Genomic DNA, 25,447 nt, shown 5'->3' with positions numbered 1-25,447 from the left:
ATAACTCGAAGTGTGTACGTAGGTCCCTTCAACTTCGACACAACGGCGTTTGCTTCTCTCTCTCTCATTCTCTCCCCGGAGGCGGTCCTCTTTCTGGGTCTGATTTGACAAGGTCAAATCGAACCCATTTGTGTCCTGGTCTTTTGGTCTTTTTGGCTCGTGATTTGTGCGGGTCGTGACTCCTTATGCGACTTTGGGTCGTATTTATTGTTGACTAAACACACTCACTCACTCTATAAGTCTGCCAAACCACACAGGCCACGTCTCCCAGTCGCCCCCACAGTGTCCTTGTACAGAACACCGAATAATGTGACGTCATGGTTTGTGAGCAAAATCAAAATAGCGTGATTGGAGATAACATCTATCTCATTTGTTGTCAGTTGAATGCATCCTGCCGATTACAAGCATATGCATTTTCTGTGATATATAGCACTTTATTTGATATGTTTACTTTGAAAATAATAATTTGTCTGAAATGTATGTACAATACTTGTTGAAATATATACTGATGGAAGAAACTTAGGGAACACGTACACATATTGCAGATTATTGTTTACGTTATAACTGCATGTCAACAAAGCAATTCGTAAGTTTGTATCTGATCACAACATGGTCATATATCCTTTGAAATGTTTAGAAATTTTAACATACAAATATGTACCTTTTTAGCCCTTCCCTTATTTTCTCTCTTCAGTATATAAATGATTAAACTGTTGAAAAGGTGATTCAACGTTGTTCAGTTTTATGTTACCGAGGATTTGTTCAGCGAGTGAGTGAGTGAGTAAGTGAAAATTGCTATATTTCATAGTAATTTCCCGATTATTTTACGGGACACACGCAGACACAGACGCAGACACAGACACAGACACACACATTGTATGACAATTAAAACCTCTTACAAATCGCTTTGCAAAGCTATTGAACACTTTTCATTGCAATAAGTATTCTAAGAATTGTACCTCTTATAATATGGATGGGCCTACTTCATAAAAGGAAACGCCGCTCCTTGATGTGAAACACGTAGAAAGCGTGATCTTCCGGAACGGCACGTGCACTCGCAAATCACGTTCTGTATTACAATAAACACACCTCAAAGTAAATGTGTCGCGTATAGCATTGTGAGTTGTACTTTGTATTCTGCCAATTAAAATGTATTATTATTTCTCGTGTTGTTTCAAAAACTGACTGGGTAGATGAATTCTTTTAAAAACATGTTTTTCAAGGTAACAAATCTGGGATATAAACTTGATTCTAATGTGCCACGTGACCTTTGGCCACGCCCCTTGCGGTTTGACGTATGAAGGGACAGGCACCGTGGCGACCACGGTAGATATTAATAATTTGTTATGATTTGTAGCTATCGTAGTGCGCTGCAAACCCTACTTATGCAATGAATGGCTCAGTCAGGGTACAGAGTTGCGTCCCTTAGGCGTGCCAGGATCTTATATTTCTAGTTCGTCAGCATGGGTAAACATCTACATGTGAGACCGGCGTGGCGTCGGGTTACCCTCCAACATCAACATGACCCGCCGTGATATCACTGAAACACTGTTCAGTGGCGTTAAAGCTTAGTCACTCACTCACTCTATCAGCAACTGTGGTATAGCTGCACTGTTGCTGCGTTAAACGACTTTGCACATGTCGCTATCAAAAAGATACATGATCAAAAACACAAAATCCATATTTCATAGTTTTTAATGTTAGCACGTTCGCACAATATCTACAAATATCAGAAATAGTATACATATTCACATATGTACATAAACCGAGTGTAATTTGGGCTTATTTGAGCGACATTAATCAGAACAAAACATTCAAAATATGAAAAAGCCAGGCTTCAAATGTTTTTGCCATTGCAATAGTATAGGTAAATTGTAGTTTTAACTAACGCGATGCTTTTTTTCATAAGTAAAGGAATAAATTCATTCAATTAGGTTGATGGACAAATGTAAATTATATTTATTAATTCTTCGTTAATTTTCTTCCGAAACTTTACTTAAATGATTTCAATGTCAAAGCGTACACCTTGTAGGCATATTTGAGTTATTCATTTATTTTATCCATAACTAGAGTATCTGTCAGTTCGTCCGATTTCCTTTTTAATTTCAACGCCACAACGGTTGAGATTACTCCCAGAAATAATCCAAGGACGGTCATGCCAATGGCTATACCGGCAACAGAACCTGAAACAAAGCAATTTTTGTGCAATGAATATTTCCGATTTATATATTAATAACGTAAACAACATGAAGCATCTTCACCAACCACGCCTTACTCATCTTCTGGGCATCGTTTGCTTGAGTGAGTATGTTTTTACGCCGCTTTTAGCAATATTCCAGCAATGCCACGACGGGGTACCCAATGATGGTTTTCATACAATGTACAATGTGGGGAATCGAACCGGGGCCTTCGCCGTGAGGAGCGAACGCATTAACCGCTAGGCTACCCCACCGCCCCGTGCTGTGTGGGGGGACAACGAAATACCATAGTCGTGGGTTTAGATGATGCCCATAAGATAGGGAATTGAATTCTAATATTTATTGATATCTGGTTTTACTGGAATACTATTTCTTACAAATTGATTATCATCTGGATATTATCGAACTTATTGGCTTACAGGTCGTGATTGGCGCCGCATTCTAGATAATTTCACTTGTATAGCGACGTTTGTGTGTGTGTGTGTGTGTGTGTGTGTGTGTGTGTGTGTGGCTGCTTGTACTTGTACGGATATATGCAATAAATAATCTATCCACTTAACGAAATGTTAACTACGATTTGTTTAAAGGTAAGGACGACTTAAGGTTTAAAAAACCCAACGACGCTAAAGAGAAATACTATTAGTCTCTGATACTGATACCAATCCAGACTTTTGACGGTTTTTTAATGCTTGCCCACTGAGATACCATGCCACAGTTTAACATGGACACCCCAACTCAGACACAGTACACTGACTCCGAGCCGACCAGTCTTTGTTCCATCCCCTTAATGCCAAGCGCCAGGCAGGTTAACAACAAGTTTCATCGTGTAACGTTTTTTTGGTATGGCGCAGCGGGGATCGAACCACCGACCACTCACAAATAGCATACTGTAATTTACTACAAAGATGGACAATATTATTCATAAATTACTTATTAAGCCATTTAACTTTACCTCCTTGCCAGCCCGACTGTGAACCCTCCAGACCTGGAAAACAATGGTAATGCCAGTTACTTCTGATGTCGTCAATTGACGATAAATATTGTGTATCTTTTATTCATCAGAACAGTCATACCATGAAAACATAATGTCTGTTGTCAACAATCTTTGAAAATAAACCGTTTTAATAAAACTGTTTCACAACTTGTATATTCCATCCAAAAGGAACGTGAGTCTTGGTCGTGGATCAGGCAAACATGTGTTTGAGAAAATCATACACGCCATATACGATCACACACAAATACAACCAGTCCATCTATGAGATATTCTTCACAAGGAGTGTATTGTTTTTTGTATTATTTAAGTAAGCTAAGAAATATATCCATCCTCGGTGTTGCAAGAACATGTGGTTTCTGCTTATGACTAAAATACATTGTTCAAGGCATACCCATCCATAACGCGGGTAACGCTTATTTGATGAGGTTTCGCTGGGTTTGTGTGAAACAACCCAACAGGTTTAACATAAAAATAATTGTACTCTACAAATACTGGATGTCCTGAAAAAACGTCTCATGAATGAGTGAGTGAGTTTGATTTTACGCCGCTTTAAGCAATATTCCGACAATATCACGGCGGTGAACACCAGAAATGGGCTTCACACATTGTACCCATGTGGGAATCGAACCCGGGTCTTCGGCGTGACGAGCGAACGCTTTAACCACTTAACTACCCCACCGCCCCTTTCGCGGGTAACCAAGTACATGTTCGGCAATAGTACCTGTATTTCTATTTGAGGTGAGGTGAAATTGGGTTTAACGTCGCGTCCAAGATTATTGCACTTATATAGCGACGTGCATGTACGTGTGTGTGTGGCTGCTTGTACTAGACCGGACTGATGCCGATTTATACTGCTAGCCCACTGAGATACCATGCCGCAGTTGAACATGAATACCCCACTCAGACACACTATACTGACTCCGAGCCGACCAGTCCTTGCTTTAACCCCTTAATGCCGAGCGTCAGACAGGGTACCATCAAGTACCATCTTTTAACGTCTTTTGGTATGACGCGGCCGGGCATCGAACCCCGGACCTTCCGCTCTCCGGGCGGACGCTCTACCACTAGACCACGGAAGCGGTCCATTTTTATTTCAAATATTCACGGGTTACTGGTTACGTTTTTAATCTTGATTATCCAAATCCGGGCTATCCCTCCGTGAGTGAGTGAGTGAGTGAGTTAGTGAGTGCGTGAGTGAATGAGAATTAAACGCCGTAATGACAATGTTTCACTCATATATCGACGACCTTAGGTGGGCTCAGTCTCTCCGTGTCACAATAATAGCTGAGGATGCGCGTAGAAGGCCGGCAACCAGTTTAACTGATGGTATTTCCATAGTAGAATAATACAGGGATAGTATGGACAGTACGGACAACGAGTGAGGGTGGAATAACACGACCAGGGGTCGAACCCCACTGCCACTCTCTGGGCCATAAAGTTTTATCAAACATTCAGTGTATGTTGTCAGTGTGAATATTTGGACAAACTAGATCGGTGTACCCATTGCGACACCACGGTGGAAACTGTTTACACTTACTGCTGTGACGTGTTGGCGCCGGTGTAGGAACAGGAGGCTGGACTGTGGTCCTTTGCCTTAAAGTGGTCACTGCCATGGTTGACCCGGAAGTAGTTGTATCTACGAGGTCAGTTAGAGTACCGTTAGATGACCTGATCACTTCCTTCATGGAGTGTGCTACTCCCGTGTAAGTAAAGGTTTGCTGTGGATGAAAATTAACACAGTTGTCACCAACACAATCATTTTGTTTTGAAATATTCCAATTACCATATCACACTGACGATCGGCTGGCCCTGACTTTGAGACACTGTTTTGATTTCAAAACAAATGCTTAATTATCGTTGGATCATAGGTTTTCGGACATTATACGTTTTGGGACGGCCATGTTTGTCACGATTACTCGTGTTATAACAAGGAGTGTGGCATCATCCAGACTTTGGTAATAATTAGACGATGGCCTGTTTTTCAGATAAAGTCGTCTTTATAAGTACACTTTATGAGTGAGTGAGATGTTTTACAGTTGTTCTTGTGATTAGCGAGAAAACTACGAATGTTTCACAATCGTCCGAAAACACATGGGGATAATGTCATATATTAATGTTAAGTAACTGTTTATTCAGCAATGTTCAAACTACATGACGACAACCTTTGAATACCCGAGTTTAGGCCTGGTAAGCCAGTGGTTGATAGCATGAGTAACCGTCCTCGCCATTTAGGGTACGATCACACACAATCAACCACGTCACAAATTTTAATCGTCATCTTTAGTCGGCAAAATTATGGGTATTGGTTGCATAAACATTTTATTGTTTAACCACTGCTGAAACATTGCTGAAACACTGCTGAAACATTGCTGAAACCATCCTTCCAGACACATTCAGCTGTGACGTACCGGCCCCGAGGAAGGCTTGACAATGGTCGATTGAAATGAAAACTGGCCAGAGTCCAGAGATTGGCGGAAGTTGTTGGCGGCGGTGTCAGAGCTCACGGAGTTGATGGGGTTACCGGTGTCACCTTTGATCGGAGGCGGCCCCAGCAACGTGAAGAGGACGTACACGCCTTTGTTGTCAAAGTCCGCCTACAAAATAGGATTGGAATATTGAATACGGACCGACCATCTGATATTCTGGAGGGGTCTGTGAGGCACAGAATATGGCCTCGGTCACTGCTTTAAGACCTGCGTGGATCGATGCTCATGATATCAATCACTGGATTATCAATTAACCAACTTTAAGACCTACACTTTTCACTCTGACGCGAGTTAGTTATTGTTTAACTAACCTTATTGTTCACATCATGCAGCATACCAAAGGAATATTTCATGTATACACTTTGCGAACAGTTTATTTTTTCAATATTTCCTTTATATATTAAATGCCCCTGACCCCCGTGCTACTGCTGCTACAATAACAACTGCCAACTGTAACATCCCTGATGCGTCGCAAAGCAATATTCACTTTACTCTGCTACTACTTCTCCTGTAACAATATCGCTTGTTCTGTTACCACTGTTAGTACGTCTGACTCTACCACCAGACTACAGCTGCTACTACTTCTCCTGTAACAATATCGCTTGTTCTGTTACCACTGTTACTACGTCTGACTCAACCACCAGACTACAGCTGCAACTACTTCTCCTGTAACAATATCGCTTGTTCTGTTACCACTGTTACTACGTCTGACTCAACCACCAGACTACAGCTGCTACTACTACTCCTGTAACAATATCGCTTGTTCTGTTACCACTGTTACTACGTCTGACTCAACCACCAGACTACAGCTGCAACTACTTCTCCTGTAACAATATCGCTTGTTCTGTTACCACTGTTACTACGTCTGACTCAACCACCAGACTACAGCTGCTACTACTTCTCCTGTAACAATATCGCTTGTTCTGTTACCACTGTTACTACGTCTGACTCAACCACCAGACTACAGCTGCAACTACTTCTCCTGTAACAATATCGCTTGTTCTGTTACCACTGTTACTACGTCTGACTCTACCACCAGACTACAGCTGCAACTACTTCTCCTGTAACAATATCGCTTGTTCTGTTACCACTGTTACTACGTCTGACTCAACCACCAGACTACAGCTGCTACTACTTCTCCTGTAACAATATCGCTTGTTCTGTTACCACTGTTACTACGTCTGACTCAACCACCAGACTACAGCTGCTACTACTTCTCCTGTAACAATATCGCTTGTTCTGTTACCACTGTTACTACGTCTGACTCAACCACCAGACTACAGCTGCTACTACTTCTCCTGTAACAATATCGCTTGTTCTGTTACCACTGTTACTACGTCTGACTCAACCACCAGACTACAGCTGCTACTTCTACTCCTGTAACAATATCGCTTGTTCTGTTACCACTGTTACTACGTCTGACTCAACCACCAGACTACAGCTGCTACTACTTCTCCTGTAACAATATCGCTTGTTCTGTTACCACTGTTACTACGTCTGACTCAACCACCAGACTACAGCTGCTACTACTACTCCTGTAACAATATCGCTTGTTCTGTTACCACTGTTACTACGTCTGACTCAACCACCAGACTACAGCTGCTACTTCTACTCCTGTAACAATATCGCTTGTTCTGTTACCACTGTTACTACGTCTGACTCAACCACCAGACTACAGCTGCTACTACTACTCCTGTAACAATATCGCTTGTTCTGTTACCACTGTTACTACGTCTGACTCAACCACCAGACTACAGCTGCTACTTCTACTCCTGTAACAATATCGCTTGTTCTGTTACCACTGTTACTACGTCTGACTCAACCACCAGACTACAGCTGCTACTACTTCTCCTGTAACAATATCGCTTGTTCTGTTACCACTGTTACTACGTCTGACTCAACCACCAGACTACAGCTGCTACTACTACTGCTGTAACAATATCGCTTGTTCTGTTACCACTGTTACTACGTCTGACTCAACCACCAGACTACAGCTGCTACTTCTACTCCTGTAACAATATCGCTTGTTCTGTTACCACTGTTACTACGTCTGACTCAACCACCAGACTACAGCTGCAACTACTTCTCCTGTAACAATATCGCTTGTTCTGTTACCACTGTTACTACGTCTGACTCAACCACCAGACTACAGCTGCTACTTCTACTGCTGTAACAATATCGCTTGTTCTGTTACCACTGTTACTACGTCTGACTCAACCACCAGACTACAGCTGCTACTACTACTCCTGTAACAATATCGCTTGTTCTGTTACCACTGTTACTACGTCTGACTCAACCACCAGACTACAGCTGCTACTACTACTCCTGTAACAATATCGCTTGTTCTGTTACCACTGTTACTACGTCTGACTCAACCACCAGACTACAGCTGCTACTACTTCTCCTGTAACAATATCGCTTGTTCTGTTACCACTGTTACTACGTCTGACTCAACCACCAGACTACAGCTGCTACTACTTCTCCTGTAACAATATCGCTTGTTCTGTTACCACTGTTACTACGTCTGACTCAACCACCAGACTACAGCTGCTACTACTTCTCCTGTAACAATATCGCTTGTTCTGTTACCACTGTTACTACGTCTGACTCAACCACCAGACTACAGCTGCTACTTCTACTCCTGTAACAATATCGCTTGTTCTGTTACCACTGTTACTACGTCTGACTCAACCACCAGACTACAGCTGCTACTACTTCTCCTGTAACAATATCGCTTGTTCTGTTACCACTGTTACTACGTCTGACTCAACCACCAGACTACAGCTGCTACTACTACTCCTGTAACAATATCGCTTGTTCTGTTACCACTGTTACTACGTCTGACTCAACCACCAGACTACAGCTGCTACTTCTACTCCTGTAACAATATCGCTTGTTCTGTTACCACTGTTACTACGTCTGACTCAACCACCAGACTACAGCTGCTACTACTACTCCTGTAACAATATCGCTTGTTCTGTTACCACTGTTACTACGTCTGACTCAACCACCAGACTACAGCTGCTACTTCTACTCCTGTAACAATATCGCTTGTTCTGTTACCACTGTTACTACGTCTGACTCAACCACCAGACTACAGCTGCTACTACTTCTCCTGTAACAATATCGCTTGTTCTGTTACCACTGTTACTACGTCTGACTCAACCACCAGACTACAGCTGCTACTACTACTGCTGTAACAATATCGCTTGTTCTGTTACCACTGTTACTACGTCTGACTCAACCACCAGACTACAGCTGCTACTTCTACTCCTGTAACAATATCGCTTGTTCTGTTACCACTGTTACTACGTCTGACTCAACCACCAGACTACAGCTGCAACTACTTCTCCTGTAACAATATCGCTTGTTCTGTTACCACTGTTACTACGTCTGACTCAACCACCAGACTACAGCTGCTACTTCTACTGCTGTAACAATATCGCTTGTTCTGTTACCACTGTTACTACGTCTGACTCAACCACCAGACTACAGCTGCTACTACTACTCCTGTAACAATATCGCTTGTTCTGTTACCACTGTTACTACGTCTGACTCAACCACCAGACTACAGCTGCTACTACTACTCCTGTAACAATATCGCTTGTTCTGTTACCACTGTTACTACGTCTGACTCAACCACCAGACTACAGCTGCTACTACTTCTCCTGTAACAATATCGCTTGTTCTGTTACCACTGTTACTACGTCTGACTCAACCACCAGACTACAGCTGCTACTACTTCTCCTGTAACAATGTCGCTTGTTCTGTTACCACTGTTACTACGTCTGACTCAACCACCAGACTACAGCTGCTACTACTTCTCCTGTAACAATATCGCTTGTTCTGTTACCACTGTTACTACGTCTGACTCAACCACCAGACTACAGCTGCTACTACTTCTCCTGTAACAATATCGCTTGTTCTGTTACCACTGTTACTACGTCTGACTCAACCACCAGACTACAGCTGCAACTACTTCTCCTGTAACAATATCGCTTGTTCTGTTACCACTGTTACTACGTCTGACTCTACCACCAGACTACAGCTGCAACTACTTCTCCTGTAACAATATCGCTTGTTCTGTTACCACTGTTACTACGTCTGACTCAACCACCAGACTACAGCTGCAACTACTTCTCCTGTAACAATATCGCTTGTTCTGTTACCACTGTTACTACGTCTGACTCAACCACCAGACTACAGCTGCTACTACTACTCCTGTAACAATATCGCTTGTTCTGTTACCACTGTTACTACGTCTGACTCAACCACCAGACTACAGCTGCTACTACTTCTCCTGTAACAATATCGCTTGTTCTGTTACCACTGTTACTACGTCTGACTCAACCACCAGACTACAGCTGCTACTACTACTGCTGTAACAATATCGCTTGTTCTGTTACCACTGTTACTACGTCTGACTCAACCACCAGACTACAGCTGCTACTACTTCTCCTGTAACAATATCGCTTGTTCTGTTACCACTGTTACTACGTCTGACTCTACCACCAGACTACAGCTGCTACTACTACTGCTGTAACAATATCGCTTGTTCTGTTACCACTGTTACTACGTCTGACTCAACCACCAGACTACAGCTGCTACTACTTCTCCTGTAACAATATCGCTTGTTCTGTTACCACTGTTACTACGTCTGACTCTACCACCAGACTACAGCTGCTACTACTACTGCTGTAACAATATCGCTTGTTCTGTTACCACTGTTAGTACGTCTGACTCAACCACCAGACTACAGCTGCTACTACTACTGCTACAACAACTACTACAACTGCTGCTACCACTACTACAACTGCTGCTGCTACTACCAGTACTACTACAACTACTTCTACTGCTACTACAACTGCTGCTACTACTGCTTCTTCTACTGCTACCACAACTACAACTGCTACTACCACTACTACTACTACTACTGCTACTGCCGCTTCTATTACTACTGCTACTACTGCTACCACCACTATTACTACTGCTGCTACTACCGCTACCACCACTATTACTACTGCTGCTACTACTGCAACAACTACCAGCACTTATACTACTACTGCAACCACCACCACTACTACCACTACTACTGCTACTACCGCTACCACCTCTATTACTACTGCTACTACAACTGCAATAACAAGCACTACGTCAGCTACACACAAGACCTGCATTACATGCCTCTCACATTAAGCCGACATATCGACCTTTACGACTTCTAAAAACACTCTACGACTACATTTACAATAACTGCTACGTCGTCTACTACTACATCTGTTCCTACAACAGAGATGACGGGTACACTACCTGCGCTGCTTGTATCCTAGGGCTAGCCACGCCCATGGCCCTGGCTATCGCGGTAGCCATGTTGTACTTGAATAGTTTGGGTTTGGGTGAGATGGCCCACGAATTACCTGCAACAAAACTGAAAATGTTGGGATTTAAAGGAATTGGCTGATTTCATTCGTTCGTAGTTTCACAATATACAGCACTAAACGTGGTCTAATATAAACGAAAAAGCGTCTGTAGATTTGATGCAAGAACCAACAGATTAAGGATTCACCAGGCGCGGAGACAGGTTTCCGGGAAAGAAGGGGCACATTTTCTATTTTGCATTGCATATTGGGTAGTCTTGTAATCTGCGGAGAGCGGAAGAGCGGCCGCATCATACCAAAATACGTTAAAAGATGGCACTTGGCGCTCGGCATTCAGGGGCTAAAACAAGGACAGGTCGGCTTGAAGTCAGTATACTGTGTCTGAGTGTGGTATTCATGTTTAACTGCGCCATGGTATCTCAGTGGGCTAACTATAAAATCAGTCCGGACACGCTCGCTTACTCACACACACACACACACACACACACACACACACACACACACACACACACACACACACACACACACACACACACACACACACACACACACACACACACACACACACACACACACACACTTCCCGATTAAATGATGAAGTATTCTGAATAAGGTGAATAAGATATCAGTGATCGGCCATTTATTACAGGGAGGCAGAGACCCTCCCCGGGTCATTGTACAAATGTTTGCCCGGCCCCGAAAAATCAGAAGGTAAAAGCACTTTATTTATGAACATCCGGGTTACCTACCTGTGAGTGTGAACCGGAAGTCACGTATGTCTCCCTTCTCATAGCAGTACGAGACATCAAACACACTGATGTCCGGCTCGTCCTCCGTGAAGTCAAATATGTTGTATATGAACGTTGCATTTGCCTAACAAAGAAACAATCTTAACTGTACACATCTGCATTGTGGTGGGAATGAAAACATGTTAAAAATCATGCTAATTCGTTCAAACAAACAAACAAACAAACAAACAAACAAACAAACAAACAAATAAATAAATAAATAAATAAAAAAAATTACTGGGTATATATGTTGGTTTTCAGTTTTAAATACAAACCTTTTCTTAGCGTGTGAGTGAGTTTTGTTTATCGCCACTTTGAACAGTATTTCAGATAAATGTCGGCGTGTCAACTTGATGTAGGAGGAAAGCCCGAAGTGATGCAGGTCTTTGACATTTACCACTCATAGAGTTTTGTTACGCCTAAGGAACGCAACTCTTCAAAGAGAATTACGGCGCCTCAGACGACTGGGCCACCCGTGTTCTCCAACGAATCTTAATAATATGTACCCCGGGTATGGTGATCTTAAGTCTCATTGGCGCACTCCTGATAGACGGTCCGAACTCGCTTATGAGCCACTTGTCCTGGAAAACAATGGCATTGATCACGGTTTAAAGTACACTTAACTAAAAAAATTTTTTTTTTTTTAACAATTACAGTTATTAATGCCAATGAATCCCTTTAATTATCAACGTCGCTTGAACGCTTGGTTAATTTTTCTGTTCGCTTGGACTGAAACGTACGTTTAGAAATAATACTATTCATAAAAAGATGCTTTGCAGAAAACAAGGTAGGGTTAGCCACTCACAGCGGAGAAGTACCATTCCCAATAAGATGTCATGTTGAGGCCCGGTGGAAAATCCAGTCTTTTCCCTATCCACGTATCCATGGTAATGCCACGCTCTGTTTTCTAAACATAAAAGAGCTTTTAACTTAACAACATGTTAGATAACTTTAAAATACAAGTTGAAAAACATAAAGTCGAATTAAAAAAATGATACCATTCGCGGCTGTTTCTGTATCATAAAGGTTTAGTGAGTGAGTGAGTGAGTGAGTGAGTATGGTTTTACGCCGCTTTTAACAGTATTCCAGCAATATCACCGCTGGGGGAAACCACAAATGGGTTTCACACATTGTACCCATGTGGGGAATCGAACCCGGGTCTTTGACGTGACGAGCGAACGCTTTTACCACTAGACTACCCCACCGCCCCTATAAAGGTTTAGATGTTATTTGAAATTTAGTCATTTCTTTCACAAATCAAATACCTCTAATAGACTTATTACATAAGCATATCATTGACGTTCGTTTACATTGTATTTATGTCAATAACGGGTAAAAACCAAATACTGGCACAATATCAATATGGAGGCCATTCGTGACCAACGCGTGTTATTCCGGGACAAGTCGAATAGCGACTCGTGCCCCTCTCGTGGCCATTTTTGCGACCGGGTTCCGTCTTAGCGCAAACCGGCCTGCCAAAAACAATTGTCAACTCGTTGCGTAATGGTTCACATATATTTCCCCATATATTATATATATATATTTCAGATGCAATTTAAAGCACATCGGGACGTGCGGAAATATACAGCATGATTGAACACATTTATCTTTGTCTTGGGTATATTTTTAGATGCAAGACATGTAAAATACATGTAAAGGGATTAATTGATGAAGAACTTGAAATGATACGCGCATTTTGATCGGTTTGTTGTATTTTCGCACAAAACGTGCATCGATAGGGGGACGAGTCTTCTTGCAGGTTACGGAAAGGGGAGAGTGGTGTCGAATGTATGGAGGCAGTTCATTGACTGGGCTACTGTCTACATAAACATGCAGACAGGTGGAGGCAGATTTCTCTTCGGCTACCATTGGACGACACTACAAACTGTATTCTTTGGTCCCCAGTGTCGAATTATAACACATTTTGCCAAAGTGAAGTTCTTTATGAAGTAAACTTAATGTTGCCAAATTCACATCAGCAGAGTAGTTTGTTAACAACATTATGTTCCAAACAAACGTTCGAGGTGTAGACGTGTCTCCATGTATGTTTACATTCGCGCTTAAGGCTAGACATGCGCACCGTTACCGGATATAGTGCAGACTTGTCCGCCGCCTGTTGGCTTTTTAAAAGGCTTAAGGTGGCTGCGCAGAGCAACAGTAGAACCAGATTAAGCAATGCAAACCTGTCCAGAGTACACGAAGACACCGGAAGTGAAGTCAAAGAACTGTTTTGGACTTTTGATGGCGATGTGGTTGAGGTCAGTCAGCTTGGAGTCGAAGATGTCCGCGGAGAGGGGAGCCACGTGACAGTCACCTGACGTCATGTCCACCATGTAGGACACACCTAGACAAAAAGTCAGACCTCGGGAGACGTGTCAGGTACAACATTGTATACGTCAATGCTTGAAGGAGATAGATCTCCGTATTTCTGTGACAAGTTTGTTTGTTTGTTGTTTACGCCACACTCAGCAATATTCCAGCTTCATGACGGCGGTCTGTAAATAATCGAGTCTGGACCAGACAATTCAGTGATTGACATCATGATCATCGATCTACGCAATTGGGATACGATAACATGCATCAACCAAGTCAGCGAGCCTGACCACCCGATCCCGTTAGTCATCTAACGTGGGTTGCTGAAGACCTATTCTAACCCCGGATCTTCACGGGACGCTGTCACAAGTAATAAATCATACTGCACGTGACAAGTTCAACAACTTTGATTTACACGGTTAAAAATTCAACAGCTTAGCCTTACACGGTGACAAATTTAACAACTTAGACTTACACAGTGACAATTTAATAACTTAGACTTACACGGTGACAAATCCGACAGCTTAAAATTTACACACTAACGTGACAAATTCAACAACTTAGACTTACATAGTAACAACTCAACAACTTAGATCTTGAGGGTGACACATTTACAAACTTAGACTACCACAGTGACAAATTCAACAATGTATATCTACAATGTGACACATTCAACACCTTTGACTTACACAGTGACAGATTCTGGTGGTTTTTTTTGGGGGGGGCCTTCCTACTTGTCCAGGGTCTGATGTTATAGGTCCAAATTCACATACACTGTACTGAGTAAACACTCTTCAATGCGTGACCGAACATCTTCATCATTTCGTACGACTTGGCTATTTAAGTAATTACAGACAACAAACAGCATTCCACTGTGGCAAATGTGCAGGCTGATATTCAGTTGTTTCTCTGTTCCAAGAGGGGTCGGCTCTTGGCTTTTGCCGGCTACAAATTAATGATTAAGACCGGATTTCAAACTTCTATTCATTGGAAATGTTCCCATAGTGAGATGAAGATGTGAAGGAAACACTTATGTATTGTGAGTTTAATTTGTCGCAAATCATTATCTGCGCAAATCACTATCTATGTATTTCAGGCATCCGCCGGTCCCGTACAGTGTTTGATGTGACACTCAACCGCTAAGAATCAGCCAATGAAAACCTCAGTCAAGCACCTCTGCACCTCGTGACAGATGCGCCGGGACCTTTCGGCCACGCCCCCAAATATGTTTGTTTTGGATGCCGATTACGGACAGTGTGATTTCAGCACTTTCACTGGGACACTTAAATACTTTTACCAATGTTATGCATTGTTTTCCCTCAGAAAAATTGATCAAATATATATAGGACAATTGATATTCGGAAAAGAAAATCGCAATCAATTTGTGTGTTCTTCTTTAAAAAAAACAGGCTTATTGTTTTCAATGTAAACATGGTCCATACAGCGGCGTAAAACCACATTCACTCACTCACATGGCGTTAAACGGAAATCGTAGTTTTTGTCCATTGGTGCAGCGGATATCCCACGGATGTCAGCCGGGATTTCACAGAACCAAAACGTTTATACAAGCCAGACAGAGCTTGACATTTGAAGGTAACGAAACGAGGACTGACGGATAGCTGGGGGTGGGGGTGCGGGGTGGGGAATGCTGAATAAGGCGATTGTGACTTCCCCTCCCTCCTCATAACCAAAATCCCGAACTAAAACAAACAAACAAAAAAATACGAAAAAAACACCAAAGAAACTGAAAACCAAAGTGAAGACAAAACCGAAAAAAACCAAAACTAAAACAACGACATAGAAGAAAAAAAGGCGAAGGAAACACCAATAATCCGTGACCTGTTAATCCAGACCCCGTTAAACCAGAGGCCTCATATCCCGGACGTCTGTTGTTGAGAACGTCTGTCCATATAAAAGAATATAACATCCACTGTTCGCATATCTGCACATTTGTTAATCCGAAAGATTTCGCTGCAAACGGCACCGCACAATGAAACCTTTTTAGTCCTGACCCTGTTTATTCGGAAACCTCGCCAATCGAACAAATACTGTTTGGAACGTTTATACATGATTAAAGGGACACTGACATATACCCTTAATTCGTTAATCTGGACATATGTTAATACGGACTATTTCAGTGAGAACTGCTTTGTCCGGAATAACGGGGTTTTCCTGTATGTTTGTACCTGCGTTAAAGTCGTGGACGTCTCTCCTAGTAACCATTGGTACAATGACCACTCCCCCTGGCATTGGTTTCGAGTCAATGCGCACCATCTTCCGGCTGTAGTCGTACCATTCCTGAAGGTCAAAGGTCAGAATAGTTTCTTGCGTGTTTTGACGGCCCATCTTGCTATTAATGATAATGATTACAGCAATACTACTACGTGTGATGATCATAGCAACAACGACGACTACGACAGTGATTTTAGAAACAGTGAGTGAGCCGTTCAGGAATATTTCAGCACTATTTCAGCAATATCGTGAAGGGGACTCCAGAAATGGGCTTCACACAATGTGAATCTAGGTGGGGAATCGAATCTGGGACGACCACTGCATCGAGATTATGTGCAGTGTGTTGAGAAGAACAGCAGCCCTGCAGAGTACTTCTCAAAAGTGAAACCCGGGTTTGCTACCAGGAATACAGCACTTCTGACAATCTGCGTAATGCAGAAGGCTGCAGTGTTGGAGAATCTTCTCATTCTCCAAAAAGTTCTGGGTGGGTTTGACTAGGCAGTGCTTCCTGGGAGAAGTCCCATTCGCTGCGTGTAGAGGGGGCAAGGGCCCTGAGCTGAAAATGAGCCTAACCAGCCTGACTGTGCCAGGATCACCCAACCCCCCTCTGCTGCATTTATTTATTTTGGGTCTGTAAATGATAATATTAAAAGAAAAGACAATGATAATTTTAAAACACGACAAACTATGACTCACGTCATAAGCGCCGATAGTGTTATAACTTGGGACTACCATCTCTGCTCGGAAGGTAAAGTAGTTCGGTATATTAGGAGTTGGTTTCGTATTTTTCCGCCCGTCGCAGTAGATACCCCCCGGGATCTGAAACATCCAACAGTCATGCCTTGGAGTGTCCCTTGAGAGTGGGTCTCTTGGGGCAGGAATATTGAGGATCTGGGGTAGGGGAGAGGAGGGGAAGGTTTGTCATTTTGAAAAAAATAATTATACATTAAAGAGTGAGTGAGTGAATTTTGAATAACGCCTCTTTGAACAGTACTAAGTTACTTCACTGAGTGAGTGAGTGAGTATGGTTATACACAGCTTCTAGCAATAGTCAAGCATTATACTTTATTAACAGGCCCCAGATCATGAAACGTTGTTATACCGACATCATCATTTCATGGAATACCTTCTCCAGGCTATTTGAGCTGGGAACACTTACATGTTCAAAATCTGTTATTTTTAGATTAAGGACACTCACGAATATGAACCTAGTTAAGGTGAGGTGAAATTGTGTTTTAACGTCGCGTCCAAAATTATTGCACTTATATAGCGACGTGCATGCCCGTATATGTGTGTGGCTGCTTGTACTAGTCCGGACTGATGCCGATTTATAGTGCTAGCTCACTGAGATACCATGCCGCAGTTGAACATGAATACCCCACTCAGACACACTATACTGACTCCGAGCCGACCAGTCCTTGTTTTAGCCGCTTAATGCCGAGCGCCAGACAGGGTAACAACAAGTACCATCTTTTGACGTCTTTTTGTATGACGCGGTCGGGGATCGAACCCCGGACCTTCCGCTCTCGGACGCTCTACCACATGACCACGGAGGCGGTCACCTAGTTAAGGAGGTTCAATTAATCCTATCAACATTATCGAAGCTGAGGTGAAATTGTTTGTTAAGGAGAATTATTTAACACCACATCAGCATTTTGTGCAACGAGTGAGTGAGTTGGGTTTAACGCCGCTTTTAACATTATTCCAGTTATATCACGGCGTGTCAGCTTAATGTGGGAGGAAAGCCCGAAGTGATGCAGGTCTCAGACGTTTACCACTTCGGTGAAACCCACGAGCACGGGTATGGTGCTGACAAACCTAGAAACATAATCGGGGCGAAGCTGGGTTCGAACCCACAATCATAGCTATAGGTTTCTGGCGTGCCCAAGGGACGCAACTCTGCACAGCGAATCGCGGCGCCTTAGACGACTGGGCCACCCGTGCCCCCGTTTTGTGCAACGAACGTTTAACATACGTATAAATGCAGAGTTGCGTCCCTTGTGTGTATCAGGAACATATCATCGCGGGTTGAAATCCCATATACGCCATAGTATGTTTCTATGTTTGTCAGCACCATATCCATAGCTTTGCAGGCTTTTTCTCCCACATTAAGCTGAAACGATGCGACATAACGAAATTCTGCTCAAAAGGGCACACACTATATATGTATATACGTACCTGAAATACACTGTAGTCATCGATGTACTCTTGGAAGTAGACGATGTCATATTGTTCGTGTGACTCAAAGCTGTCGCTACCGCTACCGATTTTTCTATGGATCATGCTTCTGATAGGCGCCAAGATGGCTCCGGAAGGAGTGGTCCACGTCTTGCCGTCTGGAGCCAAACACAACACAACTCCGAGTTCTATTGTCACATATAGTCATGTTACCGTACCTTAATCATACATGAACACAACTCCGAGTTCTATTGTCACATATAGTCAGTATTACCATACCTTAATCATACATGAACACAACTCCGAGTTCTATTGTCACATATAGTCAGTATTACCATACCTTAATCATACATGAACACAACTCCGAGTTCTATTGTCACATATAGTCAGTATTACCATACCTTAATCATACATGAACACAACTCCGAGTTCTATTGTCACATATAGTCATGTTACCGTACCTTAATCATACATGAACACAACTCCGAGTTCTATTGTCACATATAGTCATGTTACCGTACCTTAATCATACATGAACACAACTCCGAGTTCTATTGTCACATATAGTCATGTTACCGTACCTTAATCATACATGAACACAACTCCGAGTTCTATTGTCACATATAGTCAATATTACCATACCTTAATCATACATGAACACAACTCCGAGTTCTATTGTCACATATAGTCATGTTACCGTACTTTAATCATACATGAACACAACTTTAAGTCTGATATTGTCTTAGATATATGAACATTACCATATTTCGACAAGACATGAACCCAAATTGTCAAATTGTCACATAAATTCCATAATATTGAATATTTCAGGGGTGGTTCGTGTCGCACCATCTGCAGCCAGACATGGACGCAACGTCGTTTATCATAGTAACATTTTGATGTCAAATTTAGCTGTTGTTTCGAATGTGGTATGTTTAGTTCCAATGAACTGGACGGCCTGATATGGACACCAATGTTTACTGGTGTTTATGGATGGCCATGAACAGAGCTAAGAGTGAGTGAGTGAGTGAATATGGCTTTTACGCCGCCTTTAGCACTATTCCAGGAATATCACGGCGGGGAACACCAGAACTGGGCTTCACACATTTATCCCATGTGTGTGTGGGGGAATGGGTGTGACGGGGGGGGGGGATTGGGTGTCGAACAGCCACATTTAATAGGAAGAGTCGAAATGGTACAGTGACGAAACGCTTCTCGTGCACCATCATGTCATAGTTATATCAGTTAGTGAGTGAGTATGGTTTTACGCCGCTTTTAGATATATATCCCAGCAATATTACAGCGGGGGACACAATAATGGGCTTCACACATTGTACCCATATGGAAATCGAACCATGCATTCATACCATACCACGTGACGAGCCAACGCTTTAACCACTTGGCTATCCGACCGCCCCCAAACACTGAGGTCAAAACGGACAAAAATTCACCCATTTTTGATGGTGGCTAAAATGAATCAGACAAGAAATGGTTGTTATTCAATGGGGATGTATTTGATACGGGTATCATAGTTGTGTTTTGGATCGTATGTTTGCAGCGTTTCGGCGACTGTTTTTAACCTAATAACGTTTTGATAACGCATGTAATTATTCTTCAAATCCAATTTTCAAGTGTATACTTTCTTTCACCAGGCAGTTTATATTAATATTGAAACATGGTGCCATGCAGCCACAAGTCATGAACTGTGTCTGTATTCCATACCGAAACAAAGCAGGCAGTGTCAGTAGCTACTGAAATAGCTGGCGCGAGCTATTTCCGATGTTTATTTCAGAAGCAATTACATCCGCTCAACTTCGCTACTTGTTCATTCACAGCGCATTGTGGCTCCAGTTTATAATCGACCAATTGACGGCCATTATCTAACCTCATTCGCAAGGCTTTGTAACAGGCGCATACAGCCATACCAGCTGACATCGGAGGGGAAGAACGTATCACTGACTACAATAGGTAAGTCGCACTGAAGACAATGTAAACTGACTAATTTCAAAGTTTTCTTTGTGGTCATAGCGAAATGTTCATGCAATGTACATGTCGTTAACACAAATGCAGATATGTTTTTTGTTTTGTTTGTTCCTGAACGCCGCACTCAGCAATATTCCTAGCAATAGCTATATAACGGCGGTCTGTAGATAATCGAGTCGATCGATCTGGATAGACAATCCAGTGATTGACATCATGAGCATCGATCAACGCAATTGGGATCGATGACATGCATCCACCAAGTCCGCGAGCCTGACCACCCGATCCCGTTAGTGGCCTCTTACAACAAGCATAGTCGCCTTGTACGGCAAGCATGGGTTGCTGAAGGCCTATTCTACCCCGGATCTTTAGATATGTGCTGAGTTGCAGATGTCTAAGATCTGTATCCAGTATGGGCTTCCTTCCACATGAAGGTGAAGCTGCATGAACAATTCTAACCCGGATCTTCATGGGTGTGTGATCTATCTGAACTATAGATGACTATAGAGGAAAGGATTAACAGATTAATGGTATATCAATTATATCTATGAGCTTATTTTGTTTTAGAGTGAGTGAGTGAGTATGGTTTTACACCGCTTTTAGCAATATTCCAGCAATATCACGGCGGGGGACACCAGAAATGGGCTTCACACATTGTACCCATGTCGGGAATCGAACCCGGGTCTCGTGACGAGCGAACGCTTTAACCACTAGGCTACCCGACCGCCCCTGTTTTCCCTCGAATGTTATCTGTATATTTCAACCAATAAGTGCATGTCATACAGATGTCTCGTCCATTGAGGTGAGCTAGGGTTTAACGTTGACGATTATTGCACTTATATAACGTCGTGCTTTCGACGGGAATCTGCGAAAAGCACTATAATCTTTAACACCATTGATTGTAAAGTTACATATTTAGCACAAAAAATTACAAAACGTTTAACAGCAAGAAAACAGGATTTGCTTTGCCGCGATTCGCTGTGCAGAGTTGTGTCCCTTAGGCACGCCAGAAACCTATGATTGTGGGTTCGAATCCCGGTTCGCCCCGATTATGTTTCTAGGTTTGTCAGCACCATACCCGTGCTCGTGGGTTTCACCGAAGTGGTAAACGTCTGAGACCTGCATCACTTCGGGCTTTCCTCCCACATTAAGCTGACACGCCGTGATATAACTGTAATACTGTTAAAAGCGGCGTTAAACCCCACTCACTCACTCACTTATATTCAGGTAACGTCTTGAATAACAAACATGAAACCTGATACTGTGTCATGACATCGAATGTATAAATGAACAGGTGGATTGCCTTTTGTGCGGGGCCTGTGTCGTTGAGTACAACACTATACTTGATTTGATACTCATGAATAATTAAGAGTTATCAAATCGAATCGAATAAATGTGACATATCGCACAAAAGGTGAACACGTGTTGGTACTTGATTTCTGAGGTCATAATATGATTCTTTACAAATAAAAGCTGTCATATGAATTTACCTGAGAAGTAGTAGTCGATCTTGATCGTTTGTTTTGTATCGTTGCGGTAGGTGCAACTCTCAAAGTGCAGCGCCGAGATGCTTCTCACTGCGGCTGTACCCACGTATTTCTCATTGTAGGACTGACCGAACTTCATCGCTCTGTGCACGCTCAGGACCTCTGCTGCAAAAGGTAGGCAAACATTCATATGGACACTCTTTATAACGACACCCTGTCAATACGGACAGCGCAGTTACGTTTTAATTGTTGTTTAACGCCGCACTTAGCAGTATTCCATCTATATGACGGCGGTCTGTAAATAAACGAGTCTGAACCAGACAGTCTAGTGATTGATATCATGAGCATCAATCTACGCAGTTGGGAAACGATGACATGCATCGACTTAGTCAGCAAGCCTGACCACCCGATCCCGTTAGTCGCCTCTTATGACAAGCATGTGTTGCTGAAGACCACGAGAATCTTCACGAGATAGCTAAGTGGTCTGGATTGACTGACTCACCCACTCACTCACTCACCCACTCACTCAATAACGTCGACACATACACACCTGCTGATCCATTGACGTTTTGGAAGGGTAACGTGTAAGTATCGCTGGCAGACAGCTTCGTCACTGCACACGTACCATCTGAAATAAAAGAACGGTATAAAAACGGAAGCCATGGAAAGGCTCTTGCGTTTAACAACATTCACTCACCTGAGAAACATACACTCTTGTGCAATATACATGCGTATTGTGTTTTGTATTATTTAAGTAAGTTAAGAAATATATCCATACTCGGTGTTGCAAGAACATGTGGTTTCTGCTTATGACAAAAATACATTGTTCAAGTCATACCCATCCATAACGCGGGTAACGCTTGTTTGATGAGGTTTCGCTGGGTTTGTGTGAAAGAACCCAACAGGTTTAACATAAAAATAATTGTTCTCTACAAATACTGGATGTCCTCAAAAGTAACATATTCCCTTCTCAAACAACAACTTACATGTCATAATTATTATGTACATAAACATAGCTGTTATTTTTATTGTTGTTTTGATAACTTTTTTCCAGGCTAATTTGCATAACGCCTATAGCCTGTTTCTGCCATGTCAATTTGGACTTAGTTTTATTTTTGAATGTTGAAAGTGCCTACAAATTACCTCCTGTAAAGTACATTTTGTATTGAGCACATTTTGTACAGATAAAACTAGCAAATCCTTTTTTTCATTTCCATGTGTACTTTAAAACCAATGTAATACCTTGTATGGTGAAGTATTCGTCGGTTGTAAAGTCTGATATAAAGAGCACGACCTTCCCTGGGTCGTACACCCCGGTCAGTCTCAGGGCCGCGCGGTTCCCCGGGCCGTCAAAGAATTCTTCCACGTACACCCATTTCTTCTGCTCAATGACTTTCCATTCCATTCGGGCTAGGTAGGTATCTGCTAGCTTCGGCAGAGCGCCGGCTTAGAAACAAAGCAGTACACCTTATAGGATTATCACATTCACGTGGAGATGATCGTCTCCTTTAACCCCCATAATCCGGATTAAAGCATCTAAAATAAAACTTGGGTATTAAGTTTGCAGATTAATGATCATGGGTAATTGTAGTATCGTCCCATTTGTTCATTGTTACCGTTGCCGCGAATGGCTGCAGCATTGCTGATGCGCCGTTGAACGGTATTTTCACTCACGTACTCAGTCGCCTCAAACGCTGGACAACCCACGCACCAGTTCCCATAAAACCCTCATCTCACAAAACCTTTTACACCATTCTGAACCATCATCGCTTCAAGCCCACCTAGATATACACATATCCTGCTTCAACTCCAGCTGTGGCAATCACTCGAAGCCACCTCCCTTACACCCACCACTCCCACACACCTACCACTCCCCCACCCTCACCTCTACCACTTCAGCGACCCCACCCTACCACCCCTCCCCCCAAACCAATACACCTCCTCCACCCTCACATCTACCACATCATACCACATTCCCAACCCTACCGTCTCCCACCTCTACCTCACCCTCCCACTTCCCCACCCCGACCACTCCCCCACCTCTACCACTCCCCCACCCCTACCTCTACAACTACCCCTACCACTCCCACGCCACACCCTACCACTTTCCCACCCTACCGCTCCCCCACCTCTACCACGCCCCTACCCCTCCCTATCCCACACCCCTACCACTCCCCACCTCTACAACTACGCCTACAATTACCCTACCCCTACCCCACCCCCACCCCTTACACTCCTCCACACCCCCACCTCTATCACTACCCCACCCCAACCCATACCACTCCCCCACCCCTTACACTCCTCCACACCCATACCACTCCCCAACCCCTTACGCTCCTCCACACCCCTACCACTCCCCCACCTCTATCCACTAGGGTCCCGTGGGTGTTGTCGTTCAGAATAGGCCTCCAGTGTATTGTGCTTGTAGTTGGAGAATGGAGAGGGGAGTAGTCAGACTCTGATATGCTGATTGTGTTGCATCCTACCTAGATGGCGTGGGCTGATGCTCATGCCTTCAGTCACTAGTTTGCGTGGTACAGACCTGACTATATATAGGCTGACGAGATACAGTCGCTGCTTCGGACATAGGGATTCGAACCTACGATAAAACTACGCAACTCTATAAGCGATTTAGCCGACCATGTTTCATGGTGGCTTAAAGTGAAACAAACAAGAAATGGTTACTCGATGGTGATTTATTTGGAACAGGTGTCATAGTTGTGTTTTGGGCCTTATGTCTTGCCGTGTTTCGGCGACTGTTTTCGGCTACGTTTCGATAACGTTTGCAATGTTCTGGTCAAATCGAATATTGAAGTGTATGCTTTCTTTTGTCCGGAAGTGTATCACACCTAGTCTACTGTATGCAGTATCTAATACATGAATTATAAGATAATTATCCACCACGTGGGCAGAATTAATCATTGTAAACAAAAACATGATTCATACCTGAATCATTCACATTCGGAGTACACACGGTCGTATCAAGCTGGCCGGAAACACACCTGTTGACCCGGAAGTCGACGAGGAACAGTAACGCAGTCAAACAGATAACTTAAAAGAAAACATACTTCCTCAAAATAAGTCACATCAAATTACACATATTAATTATATTAATATAAACATTGAATACACATACAGGTCATAAACAAAATGTTTACAAAATAAAATAAATATCACAACAGATGCATGTATCATTGTCCTGATTTTGGTGTGGAATGTGTTCAAATTAACCGATGTTCTACTACGAAAGATGTGTGTATCTTAATTATTTGCAAATCATGTAAATATTAGCAATAAGTCTGTATTTTCTTACCTCTCGCCATGACCCAGTAATATCCGTTGAGTTCATTTATATATCTTCGGGGCGTGGGCGCAACCAACTATTGTTGCTGCGGAGTGTAAAGTCGAAGCGC

At 42.8% G+C, this 25,447-nt stretch overlaps 2 protein-coding genes across 3 annotated transcripts in view; one reads left to right on the top strand and one right to left on the bottom strand.

The window, feature by feature from the left end:
- Positions 1–1,964: 1,964 nt before the first annotated feature.
- Positions 1,965–25,447, bottom strand: LOC124135497. Of its 2 annotated transcripts, none has more exons than XM_048385819.1 (17): positions 25,348–25,447; positions 24,981–25,085; positions 23,277–23,480; positions 22,585–22,662; positions 22,038–22,199; positions 18,568–18,725; positions 17,086–17,208; positions 16,344–16,455; positions 14,028–14,188; positions 12,650–12,751; positions 12,351–12,425; positions 11,806–11,929; positions 10,989–11,095; positions 5,601–5,786; positions 4,730–4,910; positions 3,151–3,183; positions 1,965–2,183 (listed from the first exon to the last, which is right to left on the bottom strand). In XM_048385819.1, exons 1-17 carry the CDS (start codon positions 25,355–25,357, stop codon positions 2,044–2,046), a joined length of 2,061 nt encoding a protein of 686 aa, XP_048241776.1. In that variant the 5' UTR covers positions 25,358–25,447; the 3' UTR covers positions 1,965–2,043. The 2 variants fall into 2 exon arrangements, with proteins under 2 accessions (XP_048241776.1, XP_048241777.1); XM_048385820.1 differs by having other exon boundaries at positions 22,038–22,196.
- The window catches only part of LOC124135498 (myosin light chain kinase, smooth muscle-like), a 104,307-nt gene continuing 99,244 nt past the window's right edge, over positions 20,385–25,447 (top strand). The window contains exons 1-2 of the mRNA XM_046500897.2: positions 20,385–20,535; positions 22,157–22,208. The gene's annotated coding sequence lies outside the window, so the exon portion shown is untranslated. The remainder of the gene's footprint in view (positions 20,536–22,156; positions 22,209–25,447) is intronic.

This window comes from Haliotis rufescens, unplaced genomic scaffold (assembly GCF_023055435.1).
Source record: "Haliotis rufescens isolate VD_foot unplaced genomic scaffold, xgHalRufe1.0.p SCAF_6, whole genome shotgun sequence".
NCBI lineage: Eukaryota > Metazoa > Mollusca > Gastropoda > Lepetellida > Haliotidae > Haliotis > Haliotis rufescens.
Note: the sequence above shows the minus strand (reverse complement) of the source record. Positions and strands in the feature narration are given on the sequence as shown.

Excerpts from the sequence above, each read along its gene's own strand:
- LOC124135497 (XM_048385819.1), bottom strand. Across the intron at positions 12,752-14,027 it reads TCTTCGTGTACTCTGGACAG|AAAACAGAGCGTGGCATTAC; the intron begins GTTTGCATTGCT and ends TTTTATGTTTAG. Across the intron at positions 2,184-3,150 it reads ACAGTCGGGCTGGCAAGGAG|GTTCTGTTGCCGGTATAGCC; the intron begins GTAAAGTTAAAT and ends GCTTTGTTTCAG.